At 40.3% G+C, this 27,633-nt stretch overlaps 2 protein-coding genes across 4 annotated transcripts in view; both read left to right on the forward strand.

Annotated features, from left to right (window-relative positions):
- The window catches only part of Kel (Kell metallo-endopeptidase (Kell blood group)), a 214,701-nt gene that overhangs the window by 101,517 nt on the left and 85,551 nt on the right, over positions 1-27,633 (forward strand). The gene's annotated exons all lie outside the window — the stretch shown is intronic.
- LOC104850662 (olfactory receptor 6V1) lies at positions 11,503-12,594 on the forward strand. Its single transcript, XM_010607715.1, is given in 4 exon segments — positions 11,503-12,164; positions 12,167-12,335; positions 12,337-12,539; positions 12,542-12,594. Coding segments are annotated over 4 exon segments (930 nt in total). The 5' UTR covers positions 11,503-11,659.

Here is a 27,633-nt window from a genome sequence, read left to right on the forward strand (position 1 = left end):
GATCACTGGAACTCCCTTTCTGTCTCAGCTTCTATACTAAAATATTCTTCTGCACTCAGATTAATTTCCAGGGGCCTATATCGGTCTGGGAAGTGATGAACTAATTCACCCCAGATTTGTTCTCTCTGTCAAGGATATGGTTTTTAAAAAATTTCCGTTAGAATCTTCATTATCATGGGCTTTCAGCTTAAGATCAGAAAATTTGGCTCACTTGTTCATTTTTCTCCTCTACATAAAATAAATGAATAGAACAAAAACAAAATCAAAACAACAACAGCAACAATAAAACTCACAACACAACAAAAAAGAAGAATCATTTTATCATAGCGGCCTTCTCATCCATCTCTCCTTTCTTCCCAATCCTATGAACACTTTTAGAAATACTTACATATGCACTTTTCTATTTGTACTATTCCTGCTATAAATTTACTTTGGTGCTGAACTATCTCAATGTTTAGTGATTTCATTCCTGAGTTCTTAACCCTCATTCAAATGGTCTGTTGCTCACTTCCATTTGAATGTCCCATTAACATTTTAAATCAGTCTATTCAAAACATATTTTTACTTAAAGAATCTGTTCTCTTGTTGCTTCCATCAATTCCTCAGTCTACTAGATATGAAAATGAGAGTCCTCTTCTTGGGATGGAGCAAGATGGAGTAATCGATCAATCATCCACCACTTCACTTGGGGATTTTCTCCACTCCATCCCTGTCCTTCTTTCATTTTCTTTTTGACCACTTTATTTCACCCTCAAGACTTTTCTTTGTGATTGCTATAATCGCTCCCTATTTGTTGTCTCTGTTTTCTCTTCCTTTCAATGAAAATAATCTGAAAAACTACTTTAAATTAGCCTTTATAAAGTGATGCATAATTGTAGAAGTTCTCTCTCAAAAAAAATAGATAACTCTTTCTAGTGAGGTTAGTGAAAATTCCTCAATCTGGAATTCAAGGCTTCCTCCCAGTTCACATTTATAGAATCTATTCACATTTATATTCACCTCCTACTACTTTCCTATATATACCTCCTAGACTCAGTGGGTTTCCAATGTGCCTTAAAGACGCCCTGGGAATAGAGCTTGTTCCAAACTGTTAGAGTTCAGGCTCCCAGCCATCAACACTAAAAGCACTCCTTGGGGTGTGCTTCATAATAATTCTTTCTGTAGACAATATTTTTTAATGTGTCTCCATTAATATTGTAATGTAACTCTTGAACCCTCAAGTGTATCTTGAAGAAACTATTTCACTTTTTCTTGAATTATAGTTATTTCCCTACTTGTGTTTATATTCTAATGAAAGATAAAGTTCTTAGGAGACTAACTGTAGCACCCAACAATGTTTTGCAGACCATGAATAAACAATAAACAGTTTATCTCTTGAGTATTGAAAGGTGGAGAGGACAGAAAGGATCTGGGTGGGGAGATGGTTAAGGATGTGATGAAGGGGTGAGAAAAGATGTGAGAAGATCAGTGTGGCTAGAACAAAGGATTACCAAATGAAAATGCTGGAAGATAAGGGTTTCAAAAGTAAATTGCAGATATACTGCAAAGTACTGGTCTGGCTCAAACCAGTCATTTGTAGTGCAGTGATCTACTCTAGGTATTGCTGGTAACCCCATCTAAACTCTATGACAGTATCCTGTGGCGAATTACAACCATGTCTCTGAGGTCAATATACTAAGTGAAGAATAGGCAGGCTTTGAGTGTGGTTATTTTATTGTGGATTATTGCTTCATATTCTCTCTCTTATAAGGACAAAATATAATTATTTGCACTTTATTTGGCTTTGGGGTCTGTGGTCAGGAACTACTAATTGGTGGAGATACCCAAGACCAATACTGATAACAAAATGCCTTTAATGCAAGAACATATATAGAATATTAATTATATTATACCAAAATAGAATGTTGAGAGTGGTAGAATAATTTGCAAAAGGGAAAGAAAACTGAAAGAAAAATTAAAATGAAACTATTTCATTTTCCTTTTTTACCTCTAGTTTCTGGCACACAGGAATGTTCAACATTATTCATTGAGTACATGAGTATACTCAAGGGATCTGAAAGAATGAAGAGGACCCTAAACACTGAGAACTTTGGGGCTGGGATTTTGCTCAGTCATTCTCCTGCCCACCTTACAAGTTCAGGGACCAAAGTTTGATCCCTGATACCAAAAAAAACAAAACAAAACACTGAGAACTTTGTGGTCTGAGTCAAGAAAGTCACAACATTTTATGCAGCACTGTCAGGTGACTTGTGAAGAATCATGCTAAGTGTGAAGCACTGATTCTCTATCTCTCCAGCTGGGACCTTAAAGTAGACTATAGGTGATGAATTGTAGAATGCATAAACAAAGAGATGCAGTCTACCCCAAACTACACAACTTACCAAGGCACTGGAAATGAAAGAGTATTCCAGAAAATTGTCCCAGTGCTGCAGCACCTCACATTACAATTATTCTTGGCATGATCTGGTTATAGCTTTCAGGAATTAGCATATGAATAAATGTCACCTGGTCAGGGAAACGTCCTGATCTCTGATAATCTTAGAGAAGGGTGAGAGGACAGGAAAGCAAGTGTATCACAACTGTAGTGACTGCCAACCTTTGGAAGTAGAGGAATGGCTCCTAAGACAAGGTGATCTCTAGCATATAGAGAAATATGAGAAGAAAAGTGGGAGAAGGAGAAGCGTACAGAATTGGGTTCCTCAGCTTCTTGGGGTAGCCAATGTTTCTATAGTAGCCGGGATGAGAATTTGAGAAAAAAAAACTTTCTTGATGTCAAGATGTTAAGGGCTGGGGATAGCTCAGTGGCACCACACCTACCTTGCAAGAACAGGTCCTGAGTTAGGTCCCTGGTACAGCAAGAAAAAAAAAAAAAAAGATGTGGAGCCATGACTCTCTCCTTCACTGTGTGGAATTAGACTTACCTCTGGGTCCCTCCTACTCCAGATGGGGTTCTCCTCCAGAGGTAGAGAGGAATTGTGAGACTGACAAGCAAATCTCCTAAAGAAATCATAGTTCCTTCTTCACATACCTGGTGTCACCTATAGGATGATACCACAGGACATGAGAGAAGAGGATAAGTGATTAGGTTTAGTAGCTCATCAGGGATGTATGTAAAGGCGGCATAGAGCAGTGAGATTTCCCTCTGATATGATATGTATAAATATTGATAGTAAGCCATGGGGCAAGGGTCTGGGAGTGATGTGTATGAAAAGGTATGTGAAAGCTCACATGTGAACTGGGTGCTGGTGATCACAGTCTGACATGTATGTGCTCTGGTGTTTCTGATATGTCAGGGTGTTTCTGCACATAGGTCTATGAGTTCTACTCCAGGGGTGCTGAACAGAAGCATCTTAAGAGCCGGCTACCTGTTTTTTTGCCTCATTTTCATATGATATTCTTGGAAATCTTAGCCCAGGGTCAGTATCTGGCTACAGACCCATGGTAAGAAAAACCTTCAGCTTAAACGCCTGACATTAGGAGGATCCTCAGGTGTTTCTGATGATTTGGGGCGGGGGCATGATCTTTGGTCTAGGATAGCCTCAGCAGGACTGGGCCACCCAAGTCTTCCAAAGAAGGACCTATTGCTCTAAGTTGTTGAGGGGGTACTGTAAGGAGTATAACCCTCCTCCAGTAATTGTCTAACAAAGCTGGTGGTTCAAATGAAAAAGTGACTCTGCACTCCTAATCTTCTTACTCTATTAGGAACTGAGACAGAGTGAGGTCTTTCACCGAGTATTGAAAGAACAAGCTCTGAACCAAACAGGGAGAAATCCAGACGGGGGTGAGTACATAAAAGGGTGCTGACTGTTGGTGTAAGTTTCCCTAGGGTTATTGTATAAGACAAAGCTAATGTGACCACCATTTAAGAGAGACCAGGAATTGTGAGAATATGGCCTGTCACATACCGTCCTACCTTCTCCATTTTCTCGTTCCTGATCCTCTAATATGGAGTACCTGCATTTTGGAACAGAATTATGTGGGTATGAGGGAATAAACCTTTCCCTTCCTTTGATGCAATACCTATTGTTTTTGACAATATGTACCTAAGGTGTAGTGTGGGTCATCTGAGGGTGATGTCAGAGACCATCTGGCTATATGACTGATGCTGTCCGGTCATGGGAAATAAAGCATCTCTTCTTTGGCAATGCACTAAAGATGACTCTTGATATGTCTGCACATTTTAAGTGCCTGGGGAGACTCACCTCAGACCAATTAATTATATAATAATTTCTGGGATCCTACCTGACTCTTCAGAAATATTCTAGAAATAGTTGCAATAAGCAGCAAGGGTTGTGAAACATTGCAATTGTGGAAACTTGTCATCCTGGAAACATGAATCTAATATATTCAACCAGACACCTAGATTTTGAAAGAGGAATAATCACTCTTTCATGTGAAACTTTCATGATGGTTAGTGGGCATATCTGAAAATTGTGAGTTGGAACAATGAGTTTTCTCTTTCAGGGATTTGACAAGAAACCCAGAGGAAATGGTGCATGTTTTATCTGCAAGTTCAGATGGATAGGGACAAGGTGATCACTCTGAAGTTTTAGCCATGCAGCTATATAAAGAGGAAAGATGAGAGTAGCTAAAAAGGGACAAAGTGATGGGGTGGGGTGTGTGTATGCCAGGCAAGGGATGATGCCAGAGTGCCTTGACTCCTGGCTTTGCTGAATTCTATCTTCAAATTGTGTTTCAACAGGAAGGACCCTCATCAGAACTCTAATATAGAACCATAAACAAGGAAGCCAAAGCACTTAATGACCTTGTATTTTTCTGTGTCTCCAAGCTGGTATATACCTATCTCTCTGTTTTAAATGCATTCATTTTCCATTCTGTCACTCAAATACCAACTTCTTATTAAAGGTAGAAAAAGAGCATTATCTGAGCTCAGAAGTTTGGTGTAAAAGCAGGTCCAGATGTGAATGTGAGAAAGAATGCCCAAGGGCTGAGGTAGAAGAAAAGGTAGGAGAGGGAGGCAAGGGTGATGGGTAGCTGGTTGTGGGACAAGAAAGTAGATTTTGCAGGTCATTCTTGGCTGTGACCCTTGCAAGGAGAGGTAGATTTTAAAGGATATTTTAGAAAAACACACAATGCTTCTAAGATACTTGTACATTTAGATAATCATAATTTCAGTTTCTCGTCCTATAACTTGTACTTTTAGTGTCTAAACCTAAATTTTCTAAGCTAAAGCTGTTCTTGCTTTAAATTCTTGAATTTTTCATTTAGTCTGAGTGCATTTCCTAAATAATGTTCCTAATAATGTTAGGAGGCTCTCATCATTCAGAAATGATTTCCCCATAAGTGTTTAGCATTCTTTTGGGAGAACAAAGCTCCTTCATGACAATTCTGCTGTCAGAATGTATAATATATGGCAATAATGATGCTTCTCCCCTGCAGATATAGTGCCATGAGCTGACAGCTCAGAGCTGCAGGGGGACTGGCAAAATTCTGCCTCTGCAGGAGATGCTGGGACTTATTTGCAGTGAGGAAAATCCTTGATGAGTGCTTTATTCTCATTATGGGCAATTTAATTTTCTGGATTTCTAAGACTGATAATGTACTGGCTCCTTTATTAATTTTCATTAATGTATAATTTCCTGCTAATTGCAGTTTCTTCCTTCATCTCAACCTCAATCAGATGTTAAAGTGGGTTTAATTCTTGTGCAGTCTAGTCCTTAAGTGCTGAATAGCAGATCAAATTAAATGACATTAGCCATTAGGATTCTTAGGATAATGGAAAGGGACTGGCATGTTTTTTGAAGAAGATGTGATACAGTGTTTCTAGGAGGTAGAAGTGACCAAGCAGCAGTTCTAGGGAAAGAGCTCATCATGATAATGAAGAGAAGCAAATTTGTTTAATAGGAACAGAGATTGTAGTTCTCAACATGAGATGGGAGCAAGGGTGAGCCCTGCTTTTGGGTCAGTAGCTGGGAAGGATGCAGTTCTAGCACAACTCCAACAGAGAGAAATTTGGATATTTCATTAGAGTCAACAAGGAATTTAAGTCAGTTTTGAGTTGTTGAGCTGTTGATGATGACATGTCTTGAGGTCAGGTAGAGATAGAGGGAGGAAAAATATCTGCTGTCCCAGCTTTGGGGCCAAAACAACCATGGTGGGTAAAAAATCCAGCACCCAAGAGAATGGTGGAGTCAGGTGTGTGTGTGTGTGCACGCGCACGTGTGTGTGTGTGTACATGCATGTGTATCATACATGCACAGAGTGATGAGGAAAGGATTACTGTTAGAGGAGGATTATTGTTTCAGAAGGAGGGATTACATAAAGGTGTGAGGCATCTCAGAGGAAATCATTGCCTTCTACTTATTTTTTTAGGTTATAACTTCACAAGGAAGTAGGCTAATTAGCCCCATGAGATCCAGATTGCAAAATCTCTGCACACTTATGGGTCCATTACCAAAGTTCCAAACTCTCCAAAATTTTTTTATCATGCCACTCACCTGCTTTATTCCCCTGCAAGCAACCCAGTGATTGATGAAACCATCCCCAAACTGCCCCAAGTTCAAGGTTCTCTTTGGTTCAGATTTTCACCCTGCTGGCATTGGGGCACTTTTTGTTGCCCCAATCCTATGAAAGGATTTTCTTTTCCAAGCTTAGCCTGTTATTTTTTGTCTACATTTTATGGAACCACCTGCCAATCTGCAGGAAGTAAGATAAACTGAAAACCTGATCATGGGCAGAACAGCATAAGGAAATGTAGGCAGATTTACATACATTTGACATCAGTTATAGATGCTTCATCTTTATTAAGGACAATCTTTGGGTGATAACAGTCACTGGCTGACTTCCTGATTTCACTTCTCTTTAGCATGGTTTGTTGTTATTATTTTCTCAATACGTCTCTTACATTCAGGAAGATCCCTTTTACTTGCTCGGGTTATTGCTCTTTCTGTGCCTGTCAATCTCTTCCATAGCCTTCTTGTCCCTTGACCTTCTGGGGAAAATATGTATTTTCTGCCAGAAGTACATATTCATCTATTAATTCTGCCTTGAACTCTGCTAGGTGGCCTCTTTCATATCCTGGGATCATATGTTCAGTCACTTCTGTTCTAGCTGTGATTCCTTAGTCAGCCAGGTCACATCACAGTTTCTTTGATGGTTTTCTCCATGTCATCTCACATCCTATCTTTGGTATTTTTTCTTGGAAAACACTTTTATTTCATGCAGCTGAATTACTATTGTTATTTATTACTTCATAAATTCATTACTTAAAAAAATTCCCCCATTCCCATTTCTCCACTTTACCTTTATCTCTACATTTTTTTTTTGTTTCAGATGAATCACTTCCTGCTTCTAAATACACATAAAACTGCTTAAAGTGCTTCGGGGGGTCCAAATCCATTTTATGTTTGTGATGCTTTGGTATTTGAACACAGCAGGGGTGATGGCTGTGCCCATCACCAAATTTGACATGAGTCCAACCAGAGATGTGAAGCTCCAGGGCAAACAAAAAGTCCTTAAGTATTCAGGAAAAGGATGACAAGCTGAGAAAAAAAAAAAAAGAGTGACAGATATCTCACAGAAACACATATTTCCTTTATGATCTTCCTTCACACCTTTTCTTCTGCAGCTTAGACACAAAAGTTTGTGAAACTATACCCTAAGTTTAATCTTTGAGATAATATATTATGTTGATTTGCTATTGTTGGTTATTTTTTACACAATTTTCATATAAGTACATTATGCTAATAGAAGTGAATTAAGCTCAGTGTCTTATTACTTTCTGTAGATAGGACAAAATATCTAATACATGCAATTTAAAGGAAGAGAGGTTTATTTTGGTCCATAGTTTGAGAAGCATCAGTCCACAGCTGGCTGCAAAACAGAAAGATCACTGCAGAAGGGCATGGTAGAGGAAAGCTGTTTCCTCATAGTGTCCAGAAGAAGAAAGGATAGGCCCAGGGACAAGAATAAAATAAAGGAAGGCCAGGGGTTTGGCTCAGTGGCACAGTGCAATTGCACTATCATAAAGACACCCAATTCAAAATTTACTGATTGCTTATTTCTGTAATTTTCCGTTAAGACACTGTTTGACCACAGGTGACTCTAACCATTGACAGTGAAGCTGCAGATAAGGTGAAACTACTATATACATGCATATATATCCTCTGTGTGTGTGTGTGTGTGTGTTCACACACAGATATGTCTACCATTACTACTTCATAATCATTTATAAGTCCTCAGTTTCTCATTTAGGTGTACTCAATATCTTGGTACTCAAACACCAGTCATTTCCTTTATCTAAAAGAGAATTTCTCCCACTTTTTTATTCATAGTTTATAAGAAAACAATAAGACATTGAACCTAGCTTTTTCCTCCTAGCTGTCTAGCACTCAGGAGACCTCTTAGCTTGTTGACTTTGTTCCTGAGTTATCTGTGTTTAAATAAATGCACCCAACTCCATGCCCCACGACCTTTTCTCTCACCCAGTATGGAGATGTCAGTGCTGGCAGGCCTTCCCTCAACTCTGCATCCACAGGAGACAGGAAGGAGTGAGGGAGAGCAGTTACAGTTCACCAGGAGGCACCCGCGGGACCTGTCTCTCCCAGGAGCTCACTGTTCCCAAAATGACAATGGTGCTGAGATGCACCCAAGTCCCCAGTACAGCCTGCTGCTTTCTGGACCCACTGTCATGCTCATATTCCAGACATTGCTGAAGCACATCAACAGGACCAGGGATTGCAAGTACTACTAGAGGGAGGCTGGCATCTTGGTGATTGCATGTCAGGTCCACTAGGGGCTGGATGGCAGGAGGGAGAAGAATCAGATAGAAAGAGGGGAGTCCAGGTGTGGTGGAACATCTCCATCTTGGAGCTGTGTGGCCTTTGAGTACTGTGGATTTCCCCAGAGGACCCAGGTTGTTGATGAGCCTTCAGAGTGGGTGAGGGGGCACCTCTTTGCATTCTTTATCCCATTGTACTTGCCCTGTGGTTTACCAGGTCAGACATCTGAGTGCTGCACCTGGACCTGAGCAGTAGGATATGAGCTGGCACTGGTACGTCCCTGTTATTCCCCTCTGTCTTTCCCTTTTCACTGCTGCCACAGAAATTATCAGTTTTTCATTTTCAAGTTGTTTGCTATCATTTTTCCAGAACTTGGCTGTAAAGTCTAGTACTATTTTGTTCATGTTGTAGTCCTAACACACCAACGCCTCTGGCAGAGCCCATCATTGATTTTGGGTGTATCAATGAGTCTCATCATGCTACCTCTCTGGTAAGCTCAATGACTTTAGTGTACCTACCCCTTCTACTCCTTCCTTGGAGATTGAATTGGGACATTCAGCCTCCATTCTTTCCTGTTTCTTTTCTTTCTGAGCCTTCATAGACTCTTGGCTGCTTAGCACACAATCTTCTCCATCATTTGTTGTTGCCTCTAATTATGGCTGCTATCTCTTCTTCTCTTAGTGTGTTGTTCACCTCTGTGTCCTCCCTCACCATCTGCCTTTCCAAAGACCTGGCAATGAATGGTAAGGGGATGCTTAGATACTTCTCCTGCCAACCCTCTGTCCTGTTCCTCAGTCCTGCCCTGTCAGTTGCTTGAGAAGCTCAGCAGACACAGGTCCCTGATGATCAAATTTACAGCTGCAAAAATCCAGGGGAACAGGACAGCTACCCTATCTGCATTTTCAATGTAGCGAAAGAGTCATACTCTGGGGTAGGAAAATTGTTTCAGGAGTCAAAAGGCACAGGGGTAATTTAGACAGAAGAATTTAAAGGGGTAGCATGGACAGAAAGAAAGATAGGAAACAAGGAGTGAGCTTTCAAATGGGTCGCAGGTCTCTGCAGAGTTCTTAGGAGGATGGGTGAGCTATCACTATGGGAATTTTAACATAAAGTTGAACTGCAAAGGCTGCCGTGTGAAGTATTTGGAGAAAGGTTAATAGAATTACTTACTTGTTTCAGTTATGTAATATAAGATCTAGAGATTTAATATACAGTGTGGGGATTTTAGTTGATGCTGTGTTATGCACTAAAATTTTTTAAGATAGTAGATCTTAGGTTTTCTCACCACAAAACAGTAGCTATGCAAAGCCATGGACATATTTATTAGATTTACTTTAGTAATCAGATCACTATGTATATGTATATTAGAGTATCATGTTGTATACTGAAAAACAATGTAATCTAATAATAGGCAGAGGTAGCCATTGTTAATATTTTAAAATGCATCCTTATAATCTTTTCCTATATGGAGTCAGATGGCTTGCTAGTTCAATAAATTGATTTTAGATTAATTGATTTTGTGCATTTTAATATATAAATAAAATCCCATTACCTCAGATTATGAAAGGCAGCCAGTGGACGTAGTCATTTAGATAATCAAATATAATAGCAGTATATATTAGGGTAGAGATGGAAATCTATGAATAAAAACATTAAGAATATTATTGTTCAAGAAACAAACTCTTGAACTAGGATAGTAGCTATGGAAATAGATGAAAAATATTTCCAAAAACAGCAATTCAAGTGGATTAGAAAGAGTAGAGCAAATATCAGAGGTTCCTTTCAGTGTCATGAATAAATGATGAAGAAGTGGAGGCTATGAAGATGATATTAGTGCTGAAGGAGTCAAGGGTTGTTAGGTATTTTCAGATGTGTTGAATGTGTAGTGGGGGTCACAAGGCCATGTGGGATGTGGGCTGGGACTTAGAGAAGAACAGCAATCCAGATTTCAGATTCATGTACATTTTAAAAATTGTTTTGGTTAAAAGAGAGGGGACTTCCCACAAGGAATGTAAACATATGTAGTACACACAAGTACTAAAAATTTTAAAAGAACACAATACAAGATAATAGGAAACAAGGAGATCGATCTTTTGCAAAAGAGAAGGGGACCAAGAAATGAATGGCGGGAAAGGGATAAAAAAGCATTAAGATAGGTTATGTACATGTTCCAACTCCCTATGATGAATGTAATCATTATGTACAGTAAACATGGGCTAATATAAAATGTACAATAAGAAAAAGGCAAAATTTTTTCAGGAGAGAATAGATTAAAAAAAGAAAGAGAAGGGAAATGTGGGGAATTTATATTTAGACAATGACAGAAAGGCAACTGGAGGACAGAAAAGGCAAAGTAGCATCGGAGGAAAATATATAGAGGCCAGGGTCCTTAAAGTCAAGGACACCAACAGTTTTAAGAATGGGTTTTATGTAGTCTGACATATCCCAGAGATGAAAAATATCATGAGGAGTGAGCAGAGTAGATTCAAAAGCAACGTATAAGATTCCCAGAACAGTTTTGGGCACAGGGAGGAACCTTGTTAGTTAGCAACTATTATTTGATCAAACTAGTTAAATTTGGAAGTTAGCTAGAAAATCTTCCACAGTTAATCTCTAGATCCAACCAAATGTCTTATACAGAGTTGGTGCTTAGCAAATATGTTGAAATTATCTGTGAATGAGTAAAGGCAGAAGAAGAATGTGGCTGACTCCTAAATCTGTTTATCACTGTTAATGCATTTCTGGCTTCAGGTAACATTTACCCTTAGGCAATATTCCTTTTGAATATTGAGATTAACCATGACCACAGGGTGGTATGCTTGAGAGCCAGGCCACCATCAGGGGAGAAGTTGGTGGTCATTTTCCTCTAAGATTTCTTGATCTTTAACAGGTATCACAGAGAACTGCTGTCAAGTGCAATGAATAACGACAACAATGCCAGGGAATTTGTGCTTCTGGGATTTTCTCATCACCACGAGTTTCAGACCCTTCTGTTTGGTTTCATCCTGTTTATATACATTCTGACCATTCTGGGGAACCTGGCCATCATGGTCCTCACTTGTCTTGACTCCCGCTTCCACTCTCCCCTGTACTTCTTCCTCTGTAACTTCTCCATCACAAAGATGCTAGTCACCTCCACTGTGGTTCCTAGGATTCTGGCAGACCTGCTACCCACTCATAGGACTATGTCCCTGGCCCAGTGCCTGACCCAGTCTTTCTTTTACTTCACTCTGGGCTCCACCACCTTCCTGATCCTCACAGTCATAGCTTTTGATTGCTATGTGGACATCTGTCACCCTCTGCACTACCCAACTATCATGAGTAGCTCAGTTTGTGTGAAGCTGGTGGTGGACTGCTGGGTGGTCAGGTTCCTCTCCATTGTCTCAACTACTCTACAGAAAACACAGCTCTTGTTCTGTGGCCCTAAGTCATTGACCACTTCTTCTGTGACTCTACACCACTTCTCAAACTATTCTGCTCTGACATCAATCATACTGAGCATATGGACTTCTTCTCGTCATTGCTCTTTGTGCTGACCACAAGGCTGCTTATTGTGGTGTCCTACATCCTCATTGTGGCTGCTGTGTTCCACATTCTCTTTCTCCAGGACCCAGAAGGCCTTCTCTACCTGTGCCTCCCACCTCACAGTGGTGGTTCTGGGCTATGGCAGCATCATCTTCATCTATGTGAGGACAGGAAGGGGCCATTCTATACACTTTTACAAGATGGTGGCTCTGATGACTGCAGTAGGAACCCCTTTCATCAACCCTTTTACCTTCTGGAATGAGAAGATCAAGTCACTGAGGACATGACCAAAAGGATCCTCCTCAGAGACTCAGCAGTCCACAGGTAAAGGGGCTGGAGAGCACCTGTAGGGTCATTAGGAGTAAGGACCCTCAGTGAGTATCTGGTACCCAGGTTGGGACTCTTTTCTTCCATCTCTTCCTTCTTGGCCTCCCCAATTTCCTTATCCCCATGTAAGTTGCTGCTCTTGCACTACGAAGGGCTGCTGAACATATATCATTGTTAAAATGTCTCAAAGAGTCTTTGTGCCTGACAGTTAAGGAATGGAGGATTTCAAGCTACCACAGAGTGGAAAATGGTTAGATATCAATTAAGTGGGATAACCCATATAAAGCTCTTAAAATGAGACTTAAGACACAGTGAGAGTTCAGTATATGTAACTTATTAAAACTTGCTGGTAAAATCTCCCCTCCCTAGTCTTGGTTCTGTCGTTTTCTTTACATTTCTTTATGTTTCTTGGTGTACAATTTTTGTGTGTGTGTCCCTACCTTAGGATGGATTCAGCACAAAGGGAGAGGTTTTGAAATGGGAGGCTCTCTAAGAACAGAGAGACCTGGTACACCATCACGAAAGAAACTGTGCTTCTCCATTGGTTCACCTGTCTGGGACACTTCCTAAATGGAAACATTCTGCACACCTAGGCCACCCACTTCTCTATTATGGTCCCAAAGTGTCACGCCTTTCAGCAGAGTGTCTTGCCTTCCCTGAGCCACTGTACAATTCTTCCTTACCTTTTTCATGCAGTCCAGAAGGAAAGGAGTGCTGCACTGCCACTCTCAGACTCCCTGCTTCTCCCTCCACATGGGGTACTAGTCTCTTCTGCAGAACCTCAGGTCCATATCCCAGATGGGGGGCCAGTTTCCTGGGTCCTTTGGGGTTGGATTCCCTGAAAGCAGCCTGGGCATATTACTAGGGCCTCTCTTTGGAAAAGCAAAGACAGGAGAAGCCAGATGAAGAGAAAATGGAGTTGGATCAGTGCTGTGGGTGGCTAGGTGGGAAGATGGATGAGAGAAGCTATTCCTTGGAAATTTGTGGGCGGCTAATGGGAAAATGGTGGGGCAGGGTTAGCTCTGATGTTTGATATACCACACTGAGTCAGAACTGGACTGGGATAAGCGGACCAGGCGAAGAGTAGGTGCAGGGAGTTCTCATTTCTGAAACTAGACCTTTCCACAGGACACCTTGAAGGGATGCCCCAGTGGTAATATGCATTCCAGACAGCACCCCTCAGAGCCAAGTCACCAGAGAGCATGGCTGGTTGCAGGAGAAGCTTACTATCTCCATTTACTGTTCTCACTTTCTTTGTTTTAAAAATACCACCACAGGAAAGTTTTGTATTTCTGGGCTTCATTAATAAGAAGGCAGAAACTTCTGATTCTGCTGAAAAAAGCAGTAGGGAAAATAGATATTCATCCTGAGAACTTTTTCTTCCCCACCTCTCAAGGGACTAATTATTTACCCTCCTTGCAAACTTTGTGAAAAACTGAAGAACTAAAAGCAATTATCTTCTGATATGCAGATACTTTCTTTTAGTTTGTCCCCCTAAAATAATCAGCCTACAAATCCACTTGGAGTTTCTTCCTGAGGGAATTTTTCTTGTTTACTCTTTCATCTCTGCACATTCCCCTCTTAAAAAAATAAAAATAATCAACAGCTTCCAGCAAGTTATCCTCTGTTTTCTTAGGACTGGGATCTCTGACTGGCCACTTTAGAGAAAGATATGACTTTCCTTTGTCCTCCATAATTATCACTCATCATGTACAGCCTCAAACCCCATGACATGCTTAACAAAATGCACCCTAATCCTTCACTGCTTCAAGTGCAATCTCCTGGGAGCTTGTTAAAAATGTAGAATCTCAGGCCCCACTCCAAACTGCCTGAATTAGAATCTATGTTTTTACAGGGCAATTCCTATGCATATCAATGATTGAGCAGCACCAATGGAACAGTTTGCTGGTAGAATTTTTAATTAGGAAGTTGTATATGAAAGCCCTCTTCCAGTATCATTTGAAGGATGTTATAGGAGGGAATTTGAGGTCACATCTGTTTTTAGTAGTAACATTTGTCCCAAGTCCTATATCTGGGGATAATAACGAGGGAAAAGTCTCCCATGATTTTATTCTTATTGTAACATTACACTTTTTGAGGTCAGGCCTCTGACTTGCTGTTAGAATCTTGTATAGACATGATGTAGAAATGTTTTGATTCTACATTTTCTTGATAGAACAGGGGCTCCTCTTGTCACAGTGTCAAATGAGGCTCCTGGATAGGATGACTTAGAACTTTGAGTTTCCCAACTTACTGGAAGGAATCGCGGGATTAGTCCTAAGTCAAAATAATTATGAAAGTCTCCCCAGTTTTATGCTGTGAGGCAACAAAGCCATAGTCTCATGGGATTGCATGGGAGCCTCTGGCTGATCCGTGTGTGTCCCTCCACTTGAGTGCACGCATCCTTATTGCAACACACGGAACAGCCTCACCCTGAGTCTCTTGCACCAAGCCCAGGGATAGGGCACTCAAAGATGGATGAGGCAGTTCCTTCTTTTGTCACAATTTTAAATTTTAAGCTGAAACCCTTGTGTTAATGTAATTCCTCATGTAGTTTCTGAGAGGTCTCTCAAGTTATATAGGCTAAGTAGTAAAATAATTGTAGATATCACTTACAAAATACTCAACATTTACAGGTGAGAGATTGCTGTTGAAAAGTTTCAAGAGCTCTTGCTACCCACATTCTGGCCTCTGTTACTAGATGAATATTAGAACTGGTTGCAGTATTAGTTTAGACAACTGAGAAGAGTGGAGTGCTATAATCCCTTGCCTTGGTTTGTTTACTACTTTTCTATTACCATCAACTAAAATGGCACCTCACATCTTAGATTGCAATGCTAACTTGTGTTCCATGTTTATTGAAAAATCTCATTTTAAAAGACAGCTGGCATTTATTGAATACCTCCCATATGAAATCTAGGTGCAGGAGATACAAAGGTATGTAAGATGTGGCATTTAAATTAAGGAGGTATGAACATAGTGTGGAAAGACAAAATCATATTAGTTTCTGTACACAGAGCACTTTGGGATGCAAAGGAGAGAGTGCCTTGTTCTCTTTTGTTAAGTTAAGAGTTCTAGAGAAACAGTTTTTGTTATTTAAGTTGATCTTTGAAGTATGCAGAACAGTTTCATAGACTGAGAAGTGGAAATGTGAATTCCAGAGAAACTAACTAACTATGTGACCTAATGGAGACATAAAATAGTATGTTGTTGAGCAATCAAGGCTCTGGGGGATGGAATTAACAATTGGGCTTTCTGAAGAGTAACCACATACATCCTCACTCATTAGGTCCAGGTAGCTCAGGGGACTTGTGAGTGTCCTCTGCAAGATGCTCTCCTCGCTGAAATATCATAACAGGCCATACTGAATTCAGCACATTTACAGAGGATGTGGCAGAAGTAGCAGTAAACAGCTTAGTATGCCATGGCGATGATACTGTAGTCACAAAAGGTACCGTTTACCTCCAGTGCTACAGTTTAATGGTTTCAATTGTGCAATAATCTAGGTAAATTCAGAGAGCTCAGCATTTTAAAATGCTTGGTGGGAGGTCTGCCAGAAGCTGAATTGGTCAAATGTTATGGGCCTTCAGGATGCTTTGTTCAGGTCCTCCAGTGTAAACATGGGGTATCTGTCTTCTGTCTCATGCTCTGAATCTGTGAAGGAGGAGAAAGAAGAAAATCTGTAGCATCTTCTCTCCTTGGAACATGCTGCCTTGGACCACAATGAGGACAAGGCTTTCAATATAGTCCTTTGGACTCACATCACAGTGTGAGACCCAAGAACTTCTGGTTGAGTTTTCTATCGACCTAGGGAGGTAGAATTAATGTGTATGAGTCATGAGATGCCCAGCTGCTAGTGAAGAAGTTCTGTCCCTTTGAGGGTCAGGTGTCTACAGGACTGAGGGACATATAAAGGCAATGCCATGATGTTACTTGCACAGGATTTGGGACATGTTTAACTGAAGGGAAGGGCAATGACAAAGATGATGGTTTTCATGATGAACAAGATCTAATGGAAAGCACAGTGGTGGGAAGTTAGTGATGCTCCTGAGAACTGGTTGTTAATCATTAACATTGAGTTAAACAAAATCATTATTAAAAACCAAAAAAAAAGAAACCCACACCAAGATAAAACATGCAAAAAACTAAAGTGATAAAATTTAGAAAAAGCTCTTACCTCACCATACTTTTATTTTTAATCTGTGCTCTTCACATTATTTATATCATTTGGATTAGTATGATATAAATATTGTACAGCGTTTTGCTTCTGAGCATAATTCACCAGCTCCAAACTCAGTGAAGTCATGTTAATAGTTTGAAATTGGATATAATGCAACATTCACCACGGATGCTTGCAAAAGCTAAAAGCCAGCAAATGGAGAGCTGCTGGTTAAACACTTGTTGTTTTTCCTCAGTATCTTTCAGGAATTTTTGCTAGAAGCATATTTACATCTAAAAATTCAATACTTGTAAATTGGTGGAGCAAATTGGTGAATATAGCCACTATACAAAATTTCTGACTTTGACCAAGGACTTTTTCAACTTATCTAAATCCTAAAGTTCCTTCTATGTAGGTCTCGTTTACTAGTGGCCAGCATAAAACCCAAGCCTAATTTTCTTCTGAAAAATTATTGGATTTTTTTTCCTTCTCTCCTGAAAATTGTTCATTATCCTTAATGTCTCACTCCTATATCACCTCAGCTAAAGAAATAAATCTCGCCTGAGGCTTCCCGCGAGGTTTGCACATATTGTGGTAAACTATTGTGTTAGCTGCTCAGAACTCTCTGACTGTTGTTAACTAGAACACTGAACCTCTGGGCCTGGAACACCAGAACAGTGAAAGGTGAGTGGGAAGATATTTGGAGTAGGGAAGAAATTTAAAGCCATGATATCCTTATACTGATTGTGCCTATATTTAAATTAGTTCTGATGTTTAAAGAACTTTACCTTTCTTTTAGCTAAAAATTGCAATATAAGTTGCTTCTGTGGAGTGCGATTGCTCTAGATTTCTGTGTAGGGAGACTTACGTAGAATAATGGTACAGAAACATTGTTCTCATCTCCCTGGGAAAATGACATGTGGCAAAAGACTAAATTTACCATGAAATTGAGATGTACATGAACTGAATAAAAATATTTATTCAAAATAAAGTTATCATGCATGTGTTTTTGAAATCTTTACAGATGCTATTTTGATGAATAAAACATAGATGGGGAAAAACAAAAGAAACTACACCAGGGTCTTCCCACCCATCCGAGTAACATGCCTCCTCCCCAAACTCATTGATTGAGTTTGGCCAGGTCCTATTGCTCATGACAGTGCCTTGGTGAAGGCCTTTTAGCCTCCATGTCTGTCCTCATTTGATGGCCTTTGCTTTCTCATTGGGGAAGGTAAAGAGAAAAGAATGGCCAAAGGGGTGAGGATTGCTGTTATGAAGGGTACAGCCTTATTGACATCTATGGAGAGAGCTTTATCAGGTCTGATGTGCAGGAAGATGATGCTACTGTAGCCAATGAAGATTACTTTTCACTTTGACCCACATGTGGGGAAAGCTTTGTGCCAGCCACTGCCCTAGGAGATCCACAGATCAGGGTTCACAATTTAGTAATAAGATATGAATCCCAGCATTTCCTCTGGTAGGCATTGGAGCAGGACAGCTACAGCAGATGTTCCTTGCTATAGAAGGAGTAGTTAATGATGTTGACATGGTAACAGTTGAGATAAACTTAGGAAAGACATTTGGCAGCATGGCTAGCAGAAAAGTTGCCCAGGCAGCCCCAGCCAGTTGGACACACACAGTCTAGCTAGCCCGTAGTGCAGTGGGTGACAAATGGCCACAAAACTGTCAAAGGCCATGTCTGAAAAGATGAGGATGAAGGTGGAATCCAGAAAAAAGTAGCAGTAGAAGTAGACCATGCAGCTAGTAAAGGAGATGTGATGTTGAAGACTGGCTGGTCTGAGAGCATCCTGGGCATCACAGTCATGATTACCAAGGTCATCAAAGGGTGAAGCTGTCCAGGAAGAAGTAAGTGGGAGTATGTAGGTGTCAGTGATCATCAGGACTATGAAGAGGATGTTTTCCATGAAGTCCAGAGATATAGCACAAGGAAGGGCCCATATAAAAGAACCTATTCCTCATGAAACAGGAGAAACCCAAGAGAAAAAATTCAGAGGTGAGCCTCCAATTATCATGTTCCAGGTACTATGTCCTCGAATGTAAGGGAAAGAAGAGATGGAAGGAGAAGCAAGGATAGATACAGAAAGATGTAGGCAGAGAACCACTGGCCAGGAGATGGGGAAAGAAGGAATAAGGAGAGAAATCCAAGGGCCCAGTCAGTGATAAACAGAGGAACAGAGAAAAAGAAGAGTAGAGAGGACAAAATAGGAATAGGAGATTCATGTTAGAACAGAGTTAGGAAGCAAAAAAATGAGAGATAATGGCAAACTATTGATAAGAACAGAAAAAAAGTAGAGGAGCAGATTTAAAAAGACAACAGAGCAACAGCTTTTGACATGTTGGAAAAAGAGAAGAAGATAAAAGAGAAACAAAAGGAAATAAGGAAAACCAAACATGAGAGAAGGAGAAAGAGAGACAGATAGGGAGTGGGAAGAAAGAAGGAAGGAGAGGATTAATATATTTCACCCAGAAGGCTTCAAGTGCAGTTTGGTAGTAGGGGGTCTATACCATGACCCAGGAGCTGTACACCAAGACCTTTCCAAAGGGTCCTGCAAGTGATTTCAGACTGTCCCTCTCAGGTTGTTCACCTGCTCACATTTCTGCACCTGTGATCTTGAAATTAGTAAAATTTCAGTGTTTTGAGGCAGTTTTTTCCCTCTAGCGTGCCTTCTGGTATGTGTCCATAAAGACTGAAAAAAGAAAGGGCACTAGAGTTTGGGGTATATCCTGGCAATCCAGATAGCTTTGTGCTCTAGTGTTTGCACGTTCTCAGGGTCTACTCAATGTCTGGCTTTTCTCCCAGTGTTTGCTCTGTGCTTCTCATCTTCTTTCCTTCTTCCTTTGTGTGTGGAACACTAGCTATGGAGTTGGACTTCCTGTGCTGGGATTCTGGCTCCAAAACATGAGGCAGCTGTGATTGCTGGGATTGTTGACTACATGACTTCTCTGGCATGGTGATCTGAGGGTGGTTGGACTCATCACATGATGGCTCCCAGACAAGCATTTCAGCAAAAGAGGCTCACACAGATGACACACATTGTCATTTTAGTCAAGGCAATGTAAATCTGTCAAGATTCAAGGGGAAAGAGAGAAGATTTATGTTTTAATGTTTCATTAGGAGAATTGTCAAACAACTTCTGGCCCTTTTGAAAATCCCTTAGGGCAAAACCAACAAAAGCTTCTTGCTCAAATGCTTGGGCTACTCTGGTTTGTGATCCTAAATGGAAGGAATATTTCTCATCCTTCCTGCTCACTTTTCTAAACTTTCCTCAGGGAGCAGGAGGCCATAGTATTTAAAATTAATCTTATTATAACACCACACCATGCATCTTCCTCTCTTCCCTGTCCATTTAGGAGGAAGGCAGACATACTGCCTCACAGAGAGTGCTACATTCTACCTGCTGGCATCCTAGAACTACAGAAAAAAGGCAATGCTAATCCCTCTATCACACATGCACATCATCAGGCCCCCAAAATTTTATCCTTAACCAAGTTTTACTCCTTACAAATGACTTCTGACATAGTTTGCTTCAATGCCTATAATACTACTGATAGAATTTATTTGATTTTTCGTGTTTAAAAATCACACAGCACATCCTTTCTATATGTTACTATGTATTGTTTAAAATTTGTGCTGAACTTGGTTTGTGTACCATATTATTCTCTGGTAATGAATATTTAGTTTTCAGCCACCCATTTATCCCTCAAAAATTAGAGAAAGAATATTGTTTTCAACAAGAAACAGGATTGCTAAAAATGTTTCCCCCTAGTAGTTGGATATCATTCAATTGAATACTATGTATTTAATACCTATTATATAAGATACTTTGCTAATAGTGTGGGAAACACATAAGAGACATAAAAGAAAGAAAACTCACAAAATTGCTATGTTCTTTTATTAAAGAATGTTGACTCTCAAGGAACTAAAGAAACACCCGATATTTCTAGGTCGTTACATGTCAGGGGCTGAGATTGAAATTATCTTCTATTTTATACTAAGAATAGTAATATAATTACAGTTTCAAATATTCTTAGTTTGACAAAGACCAAAACTGGGTACCTGGAATTATCCATATATTTGGCTAGATAGTTCATGAGAAAGAGAAAAGGTCTCCAAAAAATCCTCTGCTGGACAGTTATGGCTCATTTGTGTTTGTTGTCCTTCCTGGAGGAGGCTCTGCCCATGGGAATAGAACATATTTTTATGTCATTGAACTCAGGGATGGCTCAGTGACTTGCCTGGTTAAGTGTGATGTGGAGACAACATCTTAGCATCATCCTAAAGAGCCAGCATTTGATTCACCAATTCTCTTTTTCTCTGTCTTTGTGGTCATAGAAGGAAAGTGCTAAAATGGAGCTCCTGTTGGATGGGAAATCATGAGATGTGTCGATTTCCTGAGCAGTGGTAGAAACACTGCATGAGTAAGAAATAAGCCTTCTTGTTATAAACTGTGGAATTTTTGAGGTTTTCTTTTTTTATTTCTTAAGCATGAGCTCACTGTTGAGATTGCCTTGGCTCCCATTTTCCTTTTTTTTTTTTTTGGTCAAACTTATTACTTTTGTGGTGAGAGACAGGCAAAGGCAGAAGTTCAGAGGACAAAGTCAGAAAGTGAGAGCAAAGTGTGTGTGTAAGGAATGTAAACACAGAGGCCAAGAGACTGAAAAGCAGTAAATTAGTGAGAGGGAAATGGAGAGAAACAATGGACACAGAACTGTAGAGAGAGAAAGCTGAAAGGGAAGGGGACAGAAGGCAGAGCAAGAGAAGCAGCTGGGAAAGGTTAGGCAAAAGAGAAGAGCAAAGCAGAAATCATGGATCACAGGAGGTGAATGCAGACGGAAAGAGGCAGAATTAGTGGGCATCGAGCAGAATTCCTTGAATGAAGTTGCCATTTTAGGGCTTGAGAATGGCTCAGAGATTGAGAGCAAAAGCCAGTCCAGAGCATTCTGCTTTTTGCACGTCCTCATTCCAGGAACTCTCACTCCATTACATCTCTAGCCCTTCTGTGGGCACCTAAGTCACTCAATCCACAGAACTAGAGAGGCAATGATAAGATTGCTTTGGGCAACCATCTGCTAAAGTGACTGAAGGTAGAAAGGGTGTCAAGACCTCCAAGAGCAAATACATCAAGCTCTGGAATCCAGGCAAGACCCACTGGGTGATGCTGTGCTAATAGTCCCCGGGAACTGGGCAGGAATACATAAAGATAGCCGTGGATTTCCTGCTGTGCCAGCACCCCACTGTGCCTCTTACCAACCCTGCTCACTCTGGAATGGGGCTGACAGTATGTGGCCTGTGCTGCCTTTAATCCTGGCTCTACTAATAGCCAGTTGGATGATTCTAATCCTCTTGAAGAAGATTTTTCCTTGGTTATAAAATAGAAGCAGTGGGGCTATTATGAGCATCCAGTGGTAATGGCTGTCACAGACTAAGAGTTCAATAGGAGTTTTTGTTCTTGTTCTTGTTAAAATGGAAATTTTATTCTTGTTGGCTCTTCTAATTTAACCACACTTTTTAAATGTGAAAGTGATGTGTGCATGTGTGTTGGGGGGTATCTTTATGTGTGAACATCACCTTATTTCTTTCTGGCTGCACATTTTAATTATATTTGACTGAAGGCACACATTAAATAATAAACTTGAGAGTGGAGCCAGTGAAGCTCCGAGAAGACACATTCTGGATATTTCTCCAGGACCATGGATGCTTCATACACAATATCCTGGTCTCTGCACTGGTGTCCAATTGCAGAAGCAGATCAGTTACCTTTTGCAGTGAAGGACAAACGCAAAACCTTCTAACAAACGTAGCAGCTTCTACCTTCTATGCCCATCATTTGAGCATAATCCTTGTATTTGCCGTGTGTCTAATTTATTAAATCTTTAGACCTCATCCATGTATCATAGCTCATAAGTGCAGAGAGCTTCTCATGAGGTGCCTGCGCTAGGTCACTTCTGGAGACTCTTGACTTTAGCACCTGGATTTTGGTACAAAAGTATAACTCGGGGATTAAACAAGCAGTCTTGACACTGAAGGGCAAGCGACTTCATAAATTGTTTCAAAACCTTGTTTGCATCTCTGATGATAAACAATTTCTCTCCACTACTGAGGGCAGCGATATCTATGATTGATATGGGACTGCAGAGAGGGACTGGAGTCTGCAGGGCAATCAGATGAGCATGATTCTCTGGCTGCTTTGTTTTTCCAAGGATGAGTCTTTTGACACTGTTTACTCACTCTGATTTTAAACCAAACTTTGGAGTCTTGCTGGGCCTGGTTGGAAGCTTTAGTCTCCAATCTGGTACCTTTATGGAAATGACAAAGGGAAGCAAGAAGTCTTCTGAGCTTATCCAATACTGATGTTATGCTGAAGCTAGCAACAATCCATTCTCAGTCAACGTCCAGGGTCAGGTAGGAAGCAGTTCCAGCAGCCCATGACTCCAGGAGCAGTTAAAGGATGTGTATGGGGGAGTTCCTTTGGAGTTAGGTTGGATTTGGAAGTTAATATTTACACAGAAAATGTTCACCAAGTATTTATTGGCTGCATACATCCAGATAAACATATCAGATTTTATCCTGTAAAAATATCCCCTATATTGTGGGGATAGTGATGCCTCCTTCATAAGTTTATTTTCAGAATAAATGAGGGATCATATTCAAAGCACTAGTACAAGTCTTCCTGGAACAGAGAAGGACATGATAAATATTATTAAACTGACATGAACAAGTCAGGGTGTGCTTAGCAGAAGATGTCCTACAACAGTCCTTTCCTGCCCTCTGTGGTCTCTTAGCGCCATCTAAATCAGTGTTAGAGATTGATGAGAAGCTGAAGGTTCGGGGTCCTCAGTCCTGATAACATAGGGACTAAGTCCTCTCGGCACCTCATCAACCACCCTAGGCACTGAGATGGCATAAAGCCACACATTAATTTCATGGAGCCAGTGTCCATCATGTTGAGAAGAACCTTTAATTATTACTGGTATGGACAATCCACATTCATTGCTCTAGTGTTTATGGAGCACCTACTGTGTGTCAATACATGATCTATTCAATCCTTTAATTAGGAGAACTTTGTAGACAGAATGACCTTCATAAGTTCACTTTTGAGTCTTGGAATTTCACAGTCAGTAGGGTTTTTAGGGGTTTTCCCAGCCAACCAGAGAGTGGGTAGATACACACATATATTAATCCCTGTTGAAAACAGCTTTCTCTACCCTACAAAAAGTTGATGTAGGAGGCAGGAACCCTTGATCTGTCGTCCTCACTGCCCTGGAAAATTGCTGCTTGACCTTAACAAGTCAATCTCTCTGACTGTCAAGTTTGCCATGTGATAAATAAAGCATTCTAAGACTACTGTTTTGCTAATATTCCCTGCCCTCATTAATATCATTCGTCATTCCGACCTCTTGCTCCTCTACACCCAACGATGATACTTTCCTCTTTGTCCCAGTCTCTGAACTAGTTCTTTTTGTTCTTTTCTCTCTCCCGTTCCCCCTCCTATCCTCTTATCCATTTCCCCTTCATTTTATCCTAGAAATATGCATTGTATTGAAGAATATGGGGAGAAAACCATAGTCCTGGCTCTATATCCTATGCTTCCAAAGAAAAAAGAAAAATTCCAGATGGTTCAAACAGATTTGAATGTAGAAAGTAACACGAGACATTTTTTTTTTTCCATTTTAGTTACTTTTCAGTATGGATGCAGGCTTTCTAAGGAAAACACAGATCTCAAGAGAGTAAAAGACTGTTAAATGTAACTGCACAGGAATGAAATATTTATATATAATAAGAACAAAATATAAAAATAAAAATATAGGAAATAGAGGTTATTTTGATTCATAAGTTATCTTGCAAACTGATAAGTTCATTATAGAGAAATATAGATACAAATGGTTTTCAAAAACAAGAAAAGAGTTCAACCTTGCTCAAATTAAAATTAAACTTTAGCGAGAATTGTTTTTGAATTTTTTTTTTACAGTGTCTTGAAGATACAGCAGTGGGTGGAGAAGGCTTGGTCTCTAATGGAGCATATTTGATGAAGACATATTATCATACATTATAAAAACATGAACATACACAACACACGAACAATTAAAATATCAAGTCATCATTTCCAGGAGGAAAGTGCATGGTTATCATAGGTCTGAAGTGATCTTTGGAACAAGCCTTGTAAAGGTGTGTGGGAGTTGCTGGGCATCCTGTTATGAGGTTTTCTCAGTATCACAGGGAGCCCTGGAGTTGGGGTGGCTCTTTACAGATGTCCTGAAGTATTTCTGGACTTGAAATATTGGTTTTGGGCATTTACACTGCTTCAATCAACAGGAGCTTCAGTCTGTCCTAAAGAAAAGAAAGCACTATGATCTTGGGGGATGCATTTCTGTTTGACTGGGGCAATTTTGGGAGAAAGCCTCAGCTGCAGATGGGGATAATGATAAGCCAGGTTCAAAGTGGGGTCTGGATCAGGCCATGCAGTGCAGCATTAATCCAGGGACAACGGGAGAGTAACTGGCAGGGTCCCTGGACCTGTGTGCAGTGGTGAAGGGAGTGTCTGCAAGAGCATGATCATCGCCCAGGATGGTTTAACTAGGCTACCTCAGTAGGAGATGGAAAAAGTGCTGCAGTGCCTGGAGGACCTGCAGAGGATGGAGTGAAGGAGGGGTGACATGAGATGATGTTAGATAAAAGCATTACTAGAAATCATGCAGGGACTCACAGGACTTAGGCTTTAACCTGCGGGCAGCGAGAAAGACTTTGATCAGCATAGAGGCTTGCTCTGATCTGTGTGTTAAAACCTTACTTGGGCTGGCATGAGAACAGAATAGAGGGAAGCGAGGGTAGATGTGAAGCTCAGGAAAGATGCTTTGGTAGAAGGACAGGTAAAGATCATTCCTTATCATCTGCTTTTTGGGATAAATGGACAGGATCTGCATTTGGAATAACAATCCTATCTATAACAATATATAATTAACGTAATACATAATAGTATAATAATCCTATATAGTTTCCTAGGGCACAAAAATATCTTTTCCTTTCTCTGGGCTCTGATGACCTCCTCTTTCACCTGTGTATCTCAGTGTGGTTATGTGGTAAAGTCAAAGACACAGGACGACCCTGGGCCAAAATGATGTTCATGGAACAATTTAGCCCACCCTCAAGAATCAGAAATCAAGGACACATTTATGCACTGGATCTGGTGTGAGCTATGATAAACCAAGATGTTATCTTCAGAGAGCTGATTCTGACACAGAATAAATAAGCTTAGTTGAGGTCTCCACGAGTTAAGGGCTCTTGATGGAAATTAAGAGGCTTGGTTCTCCACTAGGAAGCTCCAAGGAATACTTCTGGTTCTATTTATTGACTTTAGGGAAGGTAGACACGGGACAAAGATTACATCTTATGTGCATCAATGTCCTGTTATTTCAGATGATATAGACAAGCCACTGCAGGAGTAAAGCATACACAGTTTATCACACAGCTAATAAATAAGAAAATAAATTTGCATTTGGGTTTTCTGATCCAATCTCAATGGCTTATTCATGATCTTATGGTATCTTGAAATCTTTTTTGCTTTTGCCAAAGATATTGAACATATAAAAATAATGCTCTTAGTATTATAGACTACTGGTGGGAGATATCTGCCTTCCTTTTTGCAAAGGAAATTTAAAGGAAGAACAACTAATATCCAGTATCAGGGCCTTCTAGAAGAAGATACAGGGTATTTTTTTCGGTTCTAACACTTGTTATAGCTCAGCTCCAATGAATGTGTCATTTTGGGACATTATCTAACTTTCTGAGGGAAGAAGCTGAGGAAGGGAGGGAAGAGACTGAATGAAGCAGATGCAGGGCAACCTGTGGCCGAGAGGTGGTGACCTCAGGTGATGCCCTGTGATCTGTGTCCATGCAGCTGTGATCCCTTCCTAGCTAAGCATCCACTGCCCAATCCCTAATTGTCCCAGCTCCCTTCCCTCTTGGAGATGGGGTGCAGCAACCAAGTTATTCACAGGAGAAAGATCTCTCTGATTAGGGCACTAAGGCAAGCCTGGGCCAGAGGGTAGCAATTAAGTTGGGACCAATGAGTCTTTGGGACAGAAAGAAACAAGGCTTGGTTCTGGATGGGGATCCAGAAACAGGTAAGGGTGTGCAGCACCTGAGGCTGGTGTGATCTAGGGGTGGAGAAGAGACACTGAAGTGCTATGGGCAGATTGTCACCCCTACTTGAAACATTGCAAAGCTCTGTGCCTTCCCACTTACAGTTCCAAAAGCTGCAGAGCTTGTTGTTCATGATTGATTCATCCTAGCAGCCACATTGTAGGAAGAGAGTGATTCCAAATAAATAACAAAATGATGCAATTCAAGGTTCTAAAAAAAATTCAAAACGAATCCAAGAAAAGAAATTATAATTTCAGTGAAAATTAATGACATTGAAACAAAAAGAAAACCACAAAGTATCAGTGAATCAAACAGTTCTTCCAAAAAATAAACAAGATTAAAACAACCTTTAGTCAAAATTATCAAAAGAAGAAAAGGAGAAACTTATATGAATGAAATTAGAAGTTGAAAAAGACAAAATCGCAATAGACAATGCCAAAATACAGAGGATTAGAAGAAAGTATTTCAAAAACTTATGTTCAAATAAATTGAAGAATCTAGAAGAAATGGAGAAATTCCAAGACATATGAATCATCAAAATTGACTCAAGAAGATATAAATTCCAGAACATATCAATAGTAGACAGTGAGATGGAGGCAGCAATAAAAACCCTACCAACTAAGAAAAGCCCAGGACCCAGTGGATTTGCCATAGAATTTTGCCAGAACATTAGGAAAGATCTAAAGCCAATACTCTTCAAACCTCCCATGAAATAGAAA

The sequence above is a fragment of the Fukomys damarensis genome, unplaced genomic scaffold (genome assembly GCF_012274545.1).
Source record: "Fukomys damarensis isolate Sample0158 unplaced genomic scaffold, DMR_v1.0_HiC HiC_scaffold_16, whole genome shotgun sequence".
Taxonomy (NCBI): domain Eukaryota; kingdom Metazoa; phylum Chordata; class Mammalia; order Rodentia; family Bathyergidae; genus Fukomys; species Fukomys damarensis.